At 36.0% G+C, this 18,478-nt stretch overlaps 1 protein-coding gene across 1 annotated transcript; it reads right to left on the reverse strand.

Annotated features, from left to right (window-relative positions):
• Window positions 1-10,320: 10,320 nt before the first annotated feature.
• On the reverse strand, window positions 10,321-11,259 carry LOC112403347 (olfactory receptor 10K2). Its single transcript, XM_024750772.1, has one exon. It carries the CDS (start codon window positions 11,257-11,259, stop codon window positions 10,321-10,323), a length of 939 nt encoding a protein of 312 aa, XP_024606540.1.
• Window positions 11,260-18,478: the final 7,219 nt, after the last annotated feature.

Consider the following 18,478-nt stretch of genomic DNA (forward strand, 5'->3'; position numbering starts at 1 on the left):
AAAGTTAGGCTTTCAAGAATGTACACATTTGTTTGCACACACAGAAACATCTTTTTCTTTCTATAATTCCAAAACTATCCATTTTAAAACAATAAATTACTGTTTACTGAACACTTACAAAGTGTTAGGCACTATTTTAGTTATAGGATACATTAGTAAACAAAAATAAAAAATCCTGCCTTCATGGAGCTTCTATTCTACTGTGGAGACATAAAACCTAAACGATAAGCAGGATATATTAGTAAATTATATGTTAGAAGATTATGTGTGCTATGGGAAAAAAGTGGAGCAAGGTAAAAAGCACAGGTGTTGGGGGTAATGATTTTAAATAGAGTGCCCAAGAAGACCTCTTTAAGAAGGGGACATTCAAGCAAATACATGAAAGAAGTAAGGAAGAACATTATGGAGGCATAAATTGGCCCTCCTTGTTGTCACCTTTTATGAGTTAAAATTCAGTATCCATCCATGAACAAAAGTACCTCTCAGGGAGTTGGGGGATCCAGTATCATACACAAAAGTATCCAGGAGGAGTTTTTCCCACCTGTGCATTGGATAACGGATAGATAAACCTTTTTATGCATTATGGAAATGGCAGATGTCTGTGAACTGGCTTCAGCCCCTCTTCATTGCAGTAGGGGAGCACCTGCAAAGTGTTGACTTGGACATACACCCATGGGTAAAAGAGCCTTTGCAGAAGTCCTGGTTTACAGAGGAGAGATATTGCGAGCAAAAAACAAAAACAAAAACAAAAACAGAAACAAAAACAAAAACAAACACAAAACAGGTGCATTGGACAGTGTAAGAAGAAATTTGTCAGTGCCACCTGTCCCCCAAGGTTGCACAGCTTGGGAATGAGCTAGCTGACAACAACCTCTCCTGAGGGAAAAGGGAGAGAAATGACTGAGTGTCCAGGTTCCCCAGCTGTGTGGGATGCTGCGGGAGAAAACTTTCTCTGTCCCAGAGCACCCAGGGTACAGGCAAGACTTTCATGACTGGGTAGGGAGAGGAGATCAGGAAAATACGAGAGAGCATTTAAGGGATGTGGTTTCTGTTGACTGTGTTCAAGACTGTAGCAGCAAGTCCACCCACAAGCTGCTGGGAAAACCTCACTTGAGGATCCCCACAACTGGCCCATGGGCACCCCCAATACCCCAAGTGCCAAGCCCAAATCTTCCCCAACTCTTCAGCCAGCTCCTTGTGAATGTTCCTGCAGTGTCTGTGAGAGTAAGCTAAGGTAAACAGGGAGGGCAAACAGAAAACAGAAGAGTGTCTATGAACAAGGGAGAAAGCACAAAGTTGAGCTACAGCACCACCTTCAGGAAAATAAAAGAGAAGTTTCCAATATCTGATCTGATGTGTTGTAAGATCAAGAGAAGACATACAAACTTAAGAATTCTGCTACATAAAAAGAAATGAAGTATTGATACAAGCTGTAATATTGGATGAACCTTGAAAGCATACTAAGTGAAAAAAGCCAGTCATGTAGGACCACATCATATATGATTCCATTTATATGACATGTCCAGAACAGGCAAATCTATATAGATGGAAAGTAGGTTAGTAATTGCCTAAGAATGAGGGTGGGGTGGGAAGATTGGGCATGTTGGCTAAAGGTGTGGATTAACTTCTTAGGCTAATAAAATGTTCTAAAATTGATTGTAGTGATGGATGTATAACTATGTGAATATTCTAAAAGCCATTTAATTGGACTCTTTACATGGTTGGCATATATGGTACATGAATTATGTCTCAATAAAGTTGTTAAAAGAAGAATTCTGCTACAAGAGGGAGCATGGAGCAGGTGTATCCATGCAATGTCAGGAAAGCCCAGGGTATAAGTAGGACCAACAAAAAGTATCTTCCACCTGAAGATGGCTAGTAAGGAATGGGGAAGGTGACAGCTACTTCAAATGCGAAAGTAGCAATGTAAATCTCCAAGATATGTAATGAACCAAGGAAACATGACATGATCAAATGATCACAATAATCCTCTAGTAAGTGAACCCAAAGACATGTGATTTGCCCAATAAATAATTCAAAGTAACTTATTTGAAGAAACTTAATGAGCTAAAAGAAAACACACAAAGACAACTCAACAAAGTCAAGAGAACAATACAGAAATGAAATGAGAAATTTAACGAAGAGATATGTTATTTAAAAAAGAGAGTCGTACAGAAATTCTGGTGCTTAGGAATTTAATGAATGAAATTAAAATGCAATAAAGAACATCAACAGCAGAGTAGACCAAACAGAAGATGGACTCAGTGAGTTAGAGAATAGGAACTTTGAAATAACTCAGAGAACAAAGGAAAATTATGAAAATAGCAAAGAAAGCCTATGTGATCTAATGGACATCATCAAAAGAACAAATCTCAGAATCATCGGATTTCTAGAAAGAGAAGACAGGGGAAGAGGACAGAAAGTTCATCTGAAGAAATAATAGTTGAGACCTTCTCAAACCTTGGGAGAGACTTGGACACCCAAGTTCATGAAGCTAATACATTACCCCATTATTTCAATTCAGAATGATCTTCTCCAAGACACATTATAATAAACTTTCAAAAATCAAAAACAAAGAGAGAATACTAAAAGCCACAAAAAAATAAAGATTGCAACCTACAAAGTAACCCCCATTAAGCTATCAGCAGATTCTTCAGCAGAAAAGTTACAGGCCAGGCGAGAGCAAAATGATATATTCAAAGTGCTGAATTACGAAAAAAAGCCAGCCAAGAGTACTCTATCTGGCAAAGTTATTCTTCAGAAACAAAGGAGAAATAAAGATTTTTCTAAATAAACAAAAGCTGGGGGAGTTCATCAATCACCACTAGACCTGCCTTATAAAAGAATGCTGAAAGGAGTTCTTTAAGCTGAAATGAAAGGGTGATGATTAGTAATATGAAAATACATGAAAATATACAACACACTGGAAAAAGTAAATATCTAGTCAGATTTAGAGATTTTGAATTTTTAATATGATATTGTGTTAACTATTCAACTGTAGTATAAAAGTTAAAGAAGAGAATTAGAATGAGTATAACTACTATAATTTCTTCATTAATGCAAAATATTAAAAGGGTTAAGTTTGACATTAAAAACTTAAAAGAGAGACTAAAAGAATGGAGGTTTTTATACAATCAAAGGTATGTTTCTATCAGTGTAAGAAAGAAAACACAGTTTTAAAAATGGCTAAAGGATTTAAATAATCTCTAAAGAATACATGCAAATCTCTAATAAGCACAGGAAAAAATGGTCAACAGTATTAGTCGCTGGGGAAATACTAATCAAAACCATTACATACAACTTCACATCTACTAGGATGGCAATACTACTACTACTAATAATAATAATGCAGAAAATACCAAGCGTTGGCAAGGAAATGGAGAAATTGGGACTCATACATTTCTGGTGGGAATGTAAATTAGTGCAGCTGCTGTGGACAACAATTTGATAGTTCCTCAAAAAGTTACAAATAGAATTACAATATGATCTAGTATTTCCAGTCCTATGTGCATGCTCAAGAGAATTAAATACATATGTTTACCCAAAAACTTGTACATGATTCTTCACAGAAGCATCACACATAATAACTAAAAAGTGGGAACTACCCAAATGCCAAATGTTGATGGATGGATAAATAAATCTGGTATACCTATGCAACGAAATATTATTCAGCCATTGAAAGGCATGAAGCCCTGATACATGTTACAACATAGATGACCCTTATGCTAGGTAAAAAGAACCATAGGCAAAAGACCACATATAATATGATTCCATTTGTATAAAATGTTTAGGATAGGCAAATCTATAGAGACAGAAAGTAGAGTAGAGGTTGCTGGGGGAAGAGGAGATGACTGCTAAGGCATATGGGGTTTCTTTTCAGGCTACTGAAATATTCTGAAATTAGATAGTGGTGATGGCTGCCCAATTCTGTGAATATACTAAAATCCATTGAATCAACATTTTAAAATAGTAAATATTGTAGTATGCGAATTATCTCTTAACTAAAAAAATCAGATCCAACCATGAATACAGACTTGAAAGAGGTTCATAATATACTCTTGCAGAAAAAATAAGTTGCAGAATAATTTAAAGATAGATATCAGATATCTACCTATTTTTCTGTCTACGTATCTATCTATCATGTCTCTCTCTCTAAGTCATGTGTGTTTGTGTGTGCATGTGTATATATTTATAATAAGTCTAACCATAAATAGTGGAAATTCAAGGATAAGAAAGTTGAGGAAGAGAGGACATTTCAGAATCTATTTTATACATTGGTACTTTTTATTATTCTGAGGATCATATGTTATTTAGATAGTTTTACATTTATTTTGAAATAACAATATATTTTAATTAAAAAATGCTAAGTAAACCACTAAGAATCCTGCTGTTGGGACAGAGAGCAAAGGATATTTTTTCACTGCAACTAATAAAAATTTGTTTAATAGAAATGGGGGCTCAGATTCCCCATCCCCCTCCTGCTGACAACCTGCCTTCGCTTCCTGCCCTCAGGCGTGTGAGAGGAGCATGTTTCTTTCCAATAAATACCAATACATCAAAAAAAAAAAAAAAAGAAATAGGGGGTATTTTAAAATGAAGAATTGTGTTACGGGTTGAATTGTGTCCCTCTAAAATTCATATGTTGAAGTCTTAACCACTGGTACCTCAGAATGTGACTGTACTTGAGAATAGGGTTTTTAAAGAGCCAATGAAGTTAAAATTAAGTCATTAGAATGGTCATTAGAGATGACTGACATCTCTATAAGAAGGGGAAATGTTTTTTAAAAGGAGGAAATTTGAACACAGAATTATAGAGAGAAGACGATATGAAGACATAGGCAGAAGATAGCCAAAAACAAGTCAAGGAGAAAGGCCACAGAACAAACCAGCCCTGCTGACATTTTGAATTAGATTTCTAGCTTTCAGACTGTGAAAAAATAAATTTCTGTTGTTTAATTAGCCAGGTCTATGGTACTTTGTTATGGCAGCCTTAGCAAACTAATACAAAACATGGTATAAATATGTTTTGCATATTTAGGAAATCTGAGTAGAATGAGATGGCTGGAGAGGCAGATGTGAGGAGGGAGAGATTTGAGGACAGTTCATGGAGGACCTTATGGCCATCCCTAAATGCTTACTTTTGTTGGTTGTAAATTGTGAAGTTTTGAGGAAGAGAGGAATTTGATATGATATTTTCTTAGGTTGAGATCCATGAGTATGGTCAATTTAGTAGTGGAGAGACTAATAGCAACAGAGATTTTAGGAGCAGATTAGTGACCTAGAAGATCAATTACTACCAAATAATTATTATACTTGACTGTTTATCTTTCTGCTATACATAATACTATACAAAATAGTCTCATCTTTATCTCATTTAAATGAAGACATAGACCAATATAGGAGAAGGCACCAATCTCCTTATTTTACAGATGAGTAGTCTGGGGCCCAAAGTAAGAAAGTAATTTACTCTTAGTAATTTTCTAGGTCACAGAGTAACTTCATGACATAAAAAGTGGCCTCCTTCCTTGCAAAATTTTCCTTTGGATGGTCCCAGGCAGTGTGGGAAGTGAGGGAGAGGCAATAGTGCTGGTTGATTTCTGAGGTTATCCACAGAATTGACTTCTATGTCACTGCTCAGGGAGAGGGTCATGGTGTCCAAGGGTGTGTGTGACAAGGTATGGGAAATAGTTTTCACCATTGTTGGGGCAATGCTAGTGCCTTAGTCATAGCAGGAAGCAGCAGGGACAGTGGCACTGGACATACCCATGGAGTGAAAATTGAAATGAGCTCTAGGAAAGGGGTAAGAGAGTGGGTTATCTGCCATGTACCTGCAGTGTGATAATAAAATTTTATGTAATCTCTGCTATATTCAGTGTTTATAAATGTAGTAGGGGGCTGAAAGTCCTGACTTAGCTTATCTCAAAAATTTTAAAGAAATTGAATACACACAAAGACACACATACAGAAATATATTCCTCTATATATGTATATAAAGAGGGGTTGGGGGATTCATGATTAGTATTTTATTTGAAAATATTTATCATATTATCTAGCAATGGATATTTGACTGGAATTGATTTGGATTTAAAGATGAAATAAGGACAATTGGTATCGCTACAAAATTGAGACATCCTGTCCTTGTATAAAGTATCTCTATGTTTATTCGTTTTATTCTGTATCCCTTGGAAAAGTTTCTTTACAGCTTCATTTTAATAGGTCTTGATTAGAAATTGTTAAATATATTTCTAAATGTTTTCCAAGGAAAATAAGTAAAATTTCCCATTTTTACAAACACCTTCCTTTGATCTTTTCACACAGTTATGTTGAGCTTCCAAAGGAACTCATATATCCCAGACCTAACACTTTCCTCTTGATATCTTAATTTGTAGTCTGTTTAGGGATTTACTCTTAAACTTTTCAGAGTCCTATAGGCATATATAGGGTTCCTAGTACATCTTTCTACTACCCTGGATCACTCTCTGTAGAGTTCACTTCTACAAATTCCTTCTGAGCTGTTGAACCACTGATTGTTACCAATGATGTCTTTTTTGGTCTCTTGCCAAGCCCAGATAGATACAACATCTGCTCTGCAGTTGTGTTATCAAGTCCCCTGGAATGATTACTGCATTACCGTTTTTTTTTTTTTAATTTATTTTTTGATACAAGTTCTTTCCATCTTGCTAATAAAGATTGATTAAGGGAAATGGGCAACTTTCTTGGCTGGGACATAAGGAGTGAAAATGCAAAAACTGAAATTAAGTTCCAAAAGATTTTCCATAGGGAAAAGTGCAAGATGAAGTGAAATGGTTGGAAAATCATCTCAGGAAGTATGGAAGGTTTATTTTTTGGTGGGAGGAAGTATAGGAAGTTACTTCATGAGCATTGAATGAGTTTCAATTAATGCATGAAAGTTGAGTCAGTGCAGAAAGGACAAGGGATATTTTGCTAGAAGTTGGGGATTTTTAGAGTCTTATTTTTGCAATGAGCTGATCACCTTCTTCCTATTAGTTACATACAGACTGTATTTCTGGGCTCAATGCCTTATTGAGACAAGTACACTTGTGCCACAGTCACATTTTAATTACAAGGATCATAGAAAGAGGATGGCTTTACACATATAAAATTGTGCATGTGTGCTTTTCTGAGGAATTGTCTTCTCAAATGAAAGATGTCTAGGAGAAACTTGTGCTAGCAGAACTAAGCTAGCACAAGTAGAATTAATGTTTTATTTTATAATGGCTGGTTTTCTGAAAATGTGTGAAACTATTAGTAGCTCATTAAAATCACCAGGAAAGGTAAAAGGACAGTCAGGAATTTAGAAAAAATAGTGCATTGAATTTTTTTCTCTGAATGTATCTTCCCAATCAACCTATCAACTCTTAATCTTTGTGAATGTTGTTTTTTTTTATATCACTGATTAGGAAAACAAAAATATATGTGTTTTTAATAAACTTTCACTGACTTATATGGAATATATATCCTTGAGGCAGGAGAATCTTTGTGTTTGCTAAGCACAAACTTATTCATCTTTCTCAATGTAAATGTCTCTGTGGAGTTATTTAACTGTTGTCTCTCAGCTGTAATTCACTATTCTCTACTTTATGTATAACTTAGGTTGAGATCCTGAACAGTACATTTTCTTGAATCATAATTGGTTCATCTGTTCAATGATAAAGAGTGTCTTAGAAAATTAGTCCTAATATCAAGGCCAGCCTGATAGGTTACAAATCCAATTTCAGTGCAACTATATTATATCATGGCCAAGGTCACAGAAATTCCCTAATTCTGCCTTGGTTTAAGCTTTCCTACAGTGTATTCAAAAGATACACACACATATATATACACACACACACACACACACACACATATATATATATATAGGAGACAATGATGAATGGGAAATAAACATACCAATTTATTATTATTGGTTGAATTTATGCCTGAAACTTAAGTGCAGATTTCTCTGTAAGTTCATTTGGAATACATGGCCTAGTTGAAGGCTGAAGGGGCTTTGTTTTCTCGCTAAAGCCAACCCCAAATCCAAAGATCTTATCTCTTTCCTGCCAGTTACATACGACTAAAGAGGGGAGCTAAAATTAACCAAGGGTGTGTGTGTGTGTGTGTGTGTGTGAAAAGAGGAAGGAGAGCAAGATGTTTTGTTCTAACCCATGAGCACAGGCCTAAAGCCAAATTAATTCTTTGGTCACATGAAAAAATAAAAAGAGGCAGAATAAAATTCCAGAAGGAGAATCATTCTAATATACATAACCTTCTAACAAACAGTGATCCTACCCACTTGTGAGTGTTCTGCTGACTCAAAATGATGGTAGCCGCAAGTCTTAGAAAAGAACAAAGCAAAAGTTGGGAGTTTTTCTTGTTCCCGCTCCCTCAACACCATATTACGTCAGGGTAGGGATTAACTATACCATATGATATAAAGGCCATTTACCTCATACTTATCAGTATATCTTTTCTACAGATGTCACATGGTTTAGCCTACTGTTGAAGATGAATACTTATGCATTTTGAGCTCCATTAATTAAGAAAGGCATAGTCTTCACAAAGTGTCATGTGAGAGCATTGCAGGAGCATTAAAAAAGGAAGTGAGTGTTGTGGAATCAGTATTAATTCTACTCAGTAATAGGAAAGACATTTTAATTTTCTAAGCGTCAGTTTTCTCATCTATAAGGAGTAGGTTATAATATACACTTCCAAGGGATGCTCTAAAGTTCAAATATGGTGACATTTTAAAACAGAAGCCCATAAATGTAAATTTGAACAATTAACACATTAAACTGACTCACATTAAGGGTTACCAGTTTATTTCCTTTTCATGAGATGACTTGATAGGCTAGAAGTCTGGGTGAGCAATGGGCCCAAGGAAAAAGAGAAGTTGGTGGCCAAAGAAATTATATTTGTTTTGGTCTCTGTGACCTTCAGGACCCACCCTCAGGAAGTCTCAAGCTTCAGAGAAATGGAAGAAATTATATTCTTAGCAGACAAGTTCAGCATTCCACAATAAAAGAGGGCCCGTGAATAAAACATCCAGTTCCTTCCTTCTTCCTTCAACCCCTGAAAAGTCATTGATGAGGAAACTGGTGGAAGAAAAGACTAAGAAATGAAATGATTCAGTCAGAAGACCTTTATTAACAAGTTGATCTTGAAAAAAATATATAAAGCAAGGAAGAAGCTCTCTCCATGGAGCTCCTTGTTTTCTCTCCTTTCTGTAGGAAGGGGAGATAAGTAAAATGTCTAATTCGAATTCTGGCCTGAAATGCACATGACAACTCCGGAGATTCGTGAAACAGAAACTGTTCGCTCTTTACTCAGATTTTTCTATTTGGTTACTATTTAATAAAATGGGTTTAAGCTTAACCTGCCTTTCTTGACAACTCTGCATGGTTTTAGGTCTTCTCTTTAACCTATGCCCTTGTGAGTATCTTTAAGGAATGCTGACCAAATTAGATTTGTACCAATGTATAAAAAAATCAGGGTTTCCCTGGTGGCGCAGTGGTTGAGAGTCCGCCTGCCGATGCAGGGGACACGGGTTCGTGCCCCGGTCCGGGAGGATCCCACATGCCGCGGAGCGACTGGTCCCGTGAGCCATGGCCGCTGAGCCTGCGCGTCCGGAGCCTGTGCTCCGCAAAGGGAGAGGCCACAATGGTGAGGGGCCCGCGTACCGCAAAAAAAAAAAAAAAAAAAAAAAAAAAAAAAAAAAAAAAAAAAAACCATACCCCAATAAAAAAAAAAAAAAAAAAAAAAAAAAAAAAATCAGAAAAAAACCCAGCTCCCAGTAATAGAAACATAGAGGTGGAAAACTTTTTGCATAATTTTCTTATTTGAACATTAATTAGATATAACTTATGCACCAAAAATTATAACTTTACAAATGTTATCTCATTTAAAAACTGTGATCTGACTATACTGAAAGACTGAGACTCAGGAAACATCCAGAAAAGGGAGCAATATAGAAACAGGAGAGTTAGGGTTGTACAATATTTTGTAGGATTGGTTTTCATTCTGGCTGAGATTGGGTAATGGTATTTGCCAGAGCCTAGAATTCTGAACATGTAATTGTATTCCTGCATCCTAATGTTAGCCATCCATCATTTTTCCATCAATTGAAAAAACTTCAATAGGCAATAACTTATGTGATCATGGCAAAAAGCTATTATTTTTTATTTTTATATTTGGAAATAAGTGAGAAATGATCTCTGTTCTTGAACACTGTTCTCAATTGCTTGATTATTTTTGCTCAGGGAATTTTTTGCCACATACTTTATGTTTTATTACTTGAAAAGAGCAGAATCTAGGTTAATGTCATGGCAGAGAAATTGTTCTTCCCACAACTCTTTGAAGAGCTGATTTGAACTCTTTATTTCTCAAGCTGTAAACCATAGGATTGAACAATGGAGTTAGGATAGTGTAGGATACTGATATGAGAGCATCCTGGCTTGAGGAGTAGTTGGACTTAGGCCTTAAGTAGATAAAGGAGGCACAGTCATAATGGACAATAACAATAATGAGGTGAGAAGCACAGGTGGAAAAAGCTTTGTACCTGCCTAATGTGGAAGGAAACTGGAGTATAGCAGAGATGATGTGAATATAGGATACCAAAATCAATAACAGGGGGATAACCAGGACCAATGCACAGAGCATGATAATAACAAACTGACTAAAGTGGGTATGGTGGGATGCTACCTTGAGAACAGGAGAAATGTCACAGAAGAAATGGTGTAGTTGGTTGGAGGAGTGAAAGGGCAGGTGAAATACCAAGGATGTGATGATCTCTGCAATAGTGAAACCACAGAGATAGGCAACAGCCACAAGTCCCACACACATCCCATGTCCCATGATCACTGTGTACCACAGAGGGTTACAGATGGCCACATAGCGATCATAACCCATGGCTGCCAGCAGGAAGGAGTGCGAGCAACCTAGGAAGAGGAAGGAAAACATCTGGATAGAACAGCCCAAGAAGGAGATGGTCTTCTTCTGTGCTAGCAGGTCAACCAGCATCTTGGGTACAATGACGAAGGTGTAGCAAGTCTCAGAGCAGGAGAGTCCAGCAAGGAAGAAGTACATAGGGGTGTGGAGGGCTCTGTCCAGCACAATGGTGGAAATGATGACAGCATTCGTGCCCAGGGTGAACATGTAGACGAGCAGGAAGACAACGAAGAGCAGCCGCTGCAGCCCAGCCAGAGATGAGAAGCCGAGGAAGACAAACTCTCTCACCAAGGTCTCATTGACCCACTCCATGGAAGGCAGATCATCAGGAGACAATCTGAGAGAGAAGACAGTGCCAAGAAAACCCCCTGAAAACTAGAAGAATCATTAGAATGATCACTATATTGATCATCATATCATGTGATCTCAGGTTTTGAGTTCTAACTCATTCCTCCTCTTTCCAGCTTTTGTAAGACATGAAGAAGTATCTAAAATTATTCAAAGTGTGCATCCAACTTTGAGTCTCCCCAGTATTTTTAATACCATAGGAAAACTTTCTTGACATTTCCCAGATTTAACTATCTCTTCATCTCCATTCCCAGGATGAGGCTGCTATTAAAATTCTCAGCCTCTCACTCTAAGTTTACTCTGCAAAACTAGCCCATTCAATTTTATTACCTTCAAATTCTCCCACTTTCCTGCAGCTGCAAAATAAATCATCTGAATGCACTACATTTATATATTACCTTATTTACGACTTTATATATAATCTTCAATAGTTTTTCATTATCCCTCTGCTTATACCTAAATGTCTACTCTTAGTTTAATCTCTCCATATTCTACACCTACATTCTATCCAACTCTTTTTGCCTTACTTCCTGATGTGGATCATCAACTCCACCTTCTTAAATGCTCATTAAGCTGACTCTTTCTTCTGTATATGTATTCTGTTCCCAAATCTGGAAAAAGTTCTCCAAGATGGAATACTTCTACACATCCTCCAATGCCTATCTCAGATTCTTTCTTCCTGCAGACAGAACCACAATCTTTCTTCAAGCCTCTTGTCCATTTTCACCACCTTTTGTTAACGCCTACAAAAATCACCTTATGGTTATCTTTCTCATCACCATTCTCACATCTCTTCAGTCCATCTTTCCCCTGATGTCAGACTGATCTTCTGAAATATAAATTGTATCTTATTGCTCACCTCTGCAAAAATTTTACTCATGGCTATAGCACAAAGTGCAAAGTCTTTATGGTTTTTAAGGTCTCCTTTTGGGACCTAAACAATGTTTCAGTGTTTACTCATAGACATTATGGAATGCATCACTATTGCGCAATACGTTGTATTCTTCCTTGTCTCTATTCATTGCTCATGTTAATTTGTTAACCATTTTTTTCTTTACAAATATTTTACCATTATTCTGAAGCCTCAACCAAGTCTATTTTCTTTTTTTGGAAGCTTCCTTGGAATGTCCTCATAAAGGAGTTATTTCTTCCTCAGAATTCACATAAGACATTGATTGCCAATTTGATTTGTCATTTATTTAATTTTGAAATAGTGTGTTGTTTTTTCTTTTCCATTAAATTTTATACTCTTGAGGGTAAGAAGAGAATCGTAAGCATTTTAACCTAAATTCTCCTCAGCATCTAGAACCATTTTAATTGCCTAATAGTTTTTCAATAAAAATTGTCATATAAATAAAAAAAGCTAACTTGGTATGTTGTTACATACCACATTCACATCACCATGTTCTTCCCAGAACTCACAGAGTAAGAGAATCCTCAGTGTTCTCTGATCGTGGCCATGAAGATTGTACAAGATCATAAATTTCTAAATATTTCTGTACTACATGGAACTAAGTTTTACCCTTTTGAAGCAAAAGGAAAATCTCAGTTTATCAAAGAAAAATAGCACTGAAAAGAGCATCTGGTCAATGGAATTCTATGTACATAGATTTATTCTCAATTCCTAGTACATTTGCAACTGTCTAGAACATACCAGAATGCAAATAAATGGGAGGGAAATTGTAAAGTGACCTTGAGTTTATCCCATTTTAAAAAGTATAGCTTTCAAAATTATATCTTAGCTGATATTAATAACAAAAATTGATGTCATCATACCCTACCTTAGACGAGGGCCACTAAATCTAGAATATCAGGCACTATTCAACAATTATTAATCAGAATGAATACAACCATGTGCCAGGCGCTAGGTATGTGTTAAAAATACCCATATAAAAGATTTGGTCCAAGCCCTCAAGTTGCTCACATTTCAAAGGTGAGACGTATTCAAAAGAATAGATTGTTATAAAATGATGTGGTTGAAGTAATAGATATGCATTTGCAATTGTGAGAGAACTGAGGAGACAATTTCTTTTGTATAGCCTTGGAAAAATTATTTTGTATTTATTTCTGAGTTTATTGGCGTCTGTTATAGAAACATTGAATTAAAGCATTCTTGGAAAAATATCATGAGTCTGAGCACTGTTTAATTTCTATGACTTTTATACAGATGTGTAAGAGTTCAGGTAACCACAGCTACATCTCCTACCTTCTGGAAAGTGCTGCCTTGTCCCTTATATTTTCTGATTCTATAGTTATACCTCCTCATCCCCCCAACCCAAACCTTGTGAAAGGGACAAATCTTCTCTTTCTCCATCTTATCCCCCTGGTTCTTTGTTCAGTACTTAATGCAGGATTTTTATTGCCTAAAAGGTATATTTATTGATAAATAATTACTGTTACCTTTCTAATTCCAGGATCCTCAATTCTCAGGACTACTAATAAACTTCTACACATATAGTCTTGAATTTTACCCTTACAAACACATGTAAAATTGAGTAATATAGGAATAAAATGTAGGAGTTTTGAACTTAGATATACGCTTTAATCATGACTCTGGCATTTTCTTTTGGTAAGATCTTAAACTCTCTAAGCCCCATTTTTTCATTTGTATGGTGAGAAAAGTAATTCCTACCTTCCAGGTTACAGCGAAAATTAATTGAAATCATGTATACAGAAGAGACTAATTCAGTACATAGTGAGTGCTCAATAAATATTTCCCTCTAATCATTTTATTGCGGTTATACAGGGATTAAAATCAGAAATATTTTCATCGATGATATAATGAGCATTTAACTCATGGCAAGTTGTTGAAGCTGCCTTTCTGTACTTTCTCGAGGGTGGGGAGTGGATTTAAGAGAGATTAACATTTTTCTGAATTCTCCAAGCTTGATTAAAAGTAACTTGGTTTTACATGGAGTCCTGTTCTGCACTGGAAGGGAAGCAAGTGTTACTGATCTTGAAGTTCCATGCAAGGTCTTTGGTATCTGGTTGTTCTGTAGTCAGAGTCACCCAGACAGTTATCCATACCTGGTAGAAAGCAAAGGAGGTATCCTAAATTTTCTATTTTGGGGGTGGGTTATAGGATAAACATAGAATATAAAACTGTAGTTAAACTTAATCACATACAAATAACAATGTAGAAGTTTCTCATTATGGACATTCTATAATTATCAATGATGCCTATTTTATATATGTTTTAATTTACATATTTAGAAATCAACCTCAACTCTTTATTGAACACTTAAAATTTGGAGTAGATTGTTTCATAATTCTCATATTTTATGATTTTATCATTTTGATTATGTTTTAAGCACTGCGGTTATAAATGTGAATAAAATAATTTTTCCTTTCTCAGAGGAGAGAGAATCAAATAGCCATATTACAAGACAGACTATCATAAACACCATAAAGGAAAAAGCAAAAAGTGTCTGAAAATGTTGAAGAAAAAACAAACAATTCCATGGAAATCTTTGAAGAAAAAATAGTATTTGAATATTATCTATAAACATTTTGATAAAAATGTAGGCTGAGCCTCAGTGGCACTATTTATGTAAACATTGGGATAGCGCTGATTAATATTTTCCTTAATGTTGATTGGCCCTTCAGAATTGAACAAGTACCTGCTGTTTTGCTGTCATAGAGATACATCTGTTTTACAAAGGAAATACCTAAATTTACATAGGGTTGTGAAAAGAGAGACACACATTTCCTCCCTTTTTCTTCCTTTTATTTCTTTACCAAAACCTTCACATTAGGGTCACAAACTCAAAAACAAACAACTCAATTCAATCAGCTTCTTTAGGAATCATCAGCCAAAGTATCAGTACATCAGTATTGCTTTTAATATTTCCAGGAAGAAAAATAGGACACAATTTTGGTATTAATTTATTAACCAAAATTTAGATTCATTGTATAGAAACATAATGTGAATTATCATTTATCACACATTATTCATAGTGCAGACAGGGTGAAAATACTGTTATATATAGTCTTTCATTTGGTCATCATGATCTCATGAAGTAGGTATTACTTTTAACATCTTCACTATAAAGAAGAGTAATTTGAGAATCAAAGTGTTTGTGGGCTCCACTCAAGTTCACACTGCTGGGAAACTAGGACTAGACTATAGATCTTCTGATTGGCATAGGAGTAAAATGTTTGTGTGTGTGTATGTGTGTTGGTGAGAAAGGGAAAACAGTATTTTGTCACCCTCCTTTCATAGGAAGGTATTTAAAGAAAAGGATTCCTGTTACAATTTTGTTACAGGCTCAAGTCCCAGCTCCACTGTGTATTAGCTCCAGGACTTTAACATGTCTGAATCACTTTTCTCTTCTTTATAATGGGATTCATTCTGATATCTGCTAATCTAAATTTCAAGGTTTGTTCAAAATGAATGAGAAAATATCATTGCAATGGTTAAGTGCTACACAAATGTTAGTTTTGTAATTATAATTTAGAGTTGAAAAGGGGCAGACAGTTTTGAGAATATTACTCTCATACTGCTTGGTGTACTCCATTGACTTCAGGAAGGGTTTAATAAGATAAAGGTGATTTCCCTTCCCCCAAACTAGGGAAAGTATATTGTATTTTTTGTCCTTGTCTCTTACTCGAGGATCTCCAGAAAGCTGGGGTCATAAGTGTTATAGCTGTAGGATACCTTAAAGATCTAGCCTAGTAGTCTCATTTGACAGAAGAAGAAATTAAGCCTCAGTGCTGTGAAGATCCCAAGACCAGAAAACAACTGGGAGGATGTGTTAGCAATAGCACAGACGACTTTTGTTTTTCAGATGAATGGGATTCCTACAGTATTGTGCTTCTTCCTGAAGATGTTTATTATGTAGATATTGACTTGGCTCTCTTCCTGAGTCTGCTCTCTATGACCTTGTGCTAGTGTTTCTGACTGTCTCTGATTTTATGTTCCCCAAAGGCAGGGTTTCTGTGTCTTTATATCTGCCAAGTAAAATTATTTTCAGAGTACTCCCTAAGTTCTCAAACCTGGATTAGGTATTGTAATTTTTTTTCTAGATGTCATCTAATATAGCCATTTCTGAAAAAAAAAAAGATTGTGATTTAAAATTTTGTAGTTTTATATATATACATATACATACACTGGAATATTATTTGGCCCTAAAAAAGAAGAAAATCCTGCCATGTGTGGCAGCATGGATGGACCTGGAAGACATTATGCTAAGTGAAATAAGCCAGTCACAGAAGGACAAATTCCATTTGTATGTGGTATCTAAAATAGTCAGATTCATAGAAGAAGGAAGTAGAATGGTGGTTGCCAGGGCTTGGGGGAAGGGAGAGAGAGGAAGTGGCTGTTCATCGGATATAAAGTTTCAGTTATGTGAGGTGAAAACATTCTAGAGATCTGCTGTACAACATTGTGCCTATAGCTAACATTATGCTACTGTGTACTTAAACATTTACTAAGAGAGTAGATCTCATGTTAGATGTTCTTACTATAAGGAAACAAAAGATTTTGTGAGGAAAATGTTGAGTGCACTGCTGAATTAAATCAGAACCAAGACAGTGTCTGTGTAAATTTAGGAAGAGCAGTGAGTCAGTTAATTCAGGATATGTATAAAATTTATATGCATAGTTTTATAAAAAAATCACTTTAAAGCTTCATTAATCCTGGTTAACAGTGTTTGGAGTCCACATTCTTAGTTGTGGCTATCTCTTTCTTTCACTGGCATTGCACCAGCTTGAGCCCACCTCCCTTCTCTGTTTCTTACTTGAGCAGTGAAAGGACAGGTCCTGCTGGGGGATAGATATTTACTCTTATTCCCTCTCCACTGTCCAGTTTCTCATTGCTGTAGGTGCTCAGTCCAACATGGTTGCCTGTTATTCAGGGATAGGCCCCCATTTGCCACTCCCTCTCCCTAAGAGAAGCCAAAGGCACAGAGGCTACAGGAGACCGAATGCAAGTTGAAGGGAAAATATCAAAATGGGGCCGAAGCTACTGATCTCTACTCAGGGATAGAGATATGATGATGGTCTGGGGACTTAGACCCCGACCAAAATAAAATGTAACCAGTTTCTTCTCAACTTTTTGTGCCAATTGACCAAAGACCACAGGTCATATCTAATAGTGATCATAGAGCAGTTGGCACTTTCATTGAATTTATTGGTAACGGGCGGTTCTGTGGGTCTCCTGATGCCAGAGTCATTGCCATGGAGACATTGTACTGGGTTTAATTAAACAGCTGAGTTGATTGTGGAAAATAGAGGCAAGTCATCAAATGCCAAACTGCTTTAAATTGAGCCCGGGCATTAGGGCCTGGAGAGTAGAAGGCTCTAAGCCATGCTCAGATGCAGCAATTTTTGAAAATTTGACGAATTTTAAGTTGGTTTCTCAATTTTATGTTACCAAAGGGATGAAAAGGTAATTACACACAAAATTCATGATGCTAGGTACATTATAAAATGTTTGTTTAGCTTAAAATGTCCTTTTGCACTTACAATTAGGAATGTAACTTTCTGTCAGGCTGAGAGGGTCAATTGAGCAAAGTTGCTTTCTGTAGTGAAGGTCCTGGTCAGAATAAGCTGAAAGGAGACTCATTTCACCATTCACCACTGAATTCATTTTTCTTTCTACCTCTCTATTCCATTATCCAGAAACTAATGCAGTGTATTGTTATACATAGGAGTCACTAAAGAAATATGTGCTGAATGTTGGGTGAATGAACGGTCAGAGACAGCGATACCCTGATAATATAAATGACCTTTTGGTTTAAACAAAAATACCATTATTACTTTTCTAATCTCCAAAGTTTCTAGTTTCCACTTGCCTTGTGGCTAAGCCAGGAATTAATGATTTAAACGTCACTCATGTCAATGAATGTTACAGACACCTACCAATGGCTTGGTGCCTAAAAAGAGCTCGTAAGTATCTGACAGATGAAGAAATAATGATATTAAGAACAAAAATGAGAACAAAGTGAGAACAAAAAAATAATTTAGAATAAGAAATCATGCCTATAAAGAAGTAAGAAGAGTGGACTTTAATATATCTGAATCTGAATGCTGAACATTGTTTTGTTATTGATGTCCATCATTCAGTCCAAGCTCACAGTAGTTTTTTAAAAAACTACTTCATTAAGGTATTAGTGACATGGAAAAAGCTGTCCATATTTAGTGTATATAACTTGATGAGTTTGATGTAAGTATACACCCATGA

This window comes from Neophocaena asiaeorientalis, unplaced genomic scaffold (assembly GCF_003031525.2).
Source record: "Neophocaena asiaeorientalis asiaeorientalis breed wild unplaced genomic scaffold, Neophocaena_asiaeorientalis_V1.1 scaffold315, whole genome shotgun sequence".
NCBI lineage: Eukaryota > Metazoa > Chordata > Mammalia > Artiodactyla > Phocoenidae > Neophocaena > Neophocaena asiaeorientalis.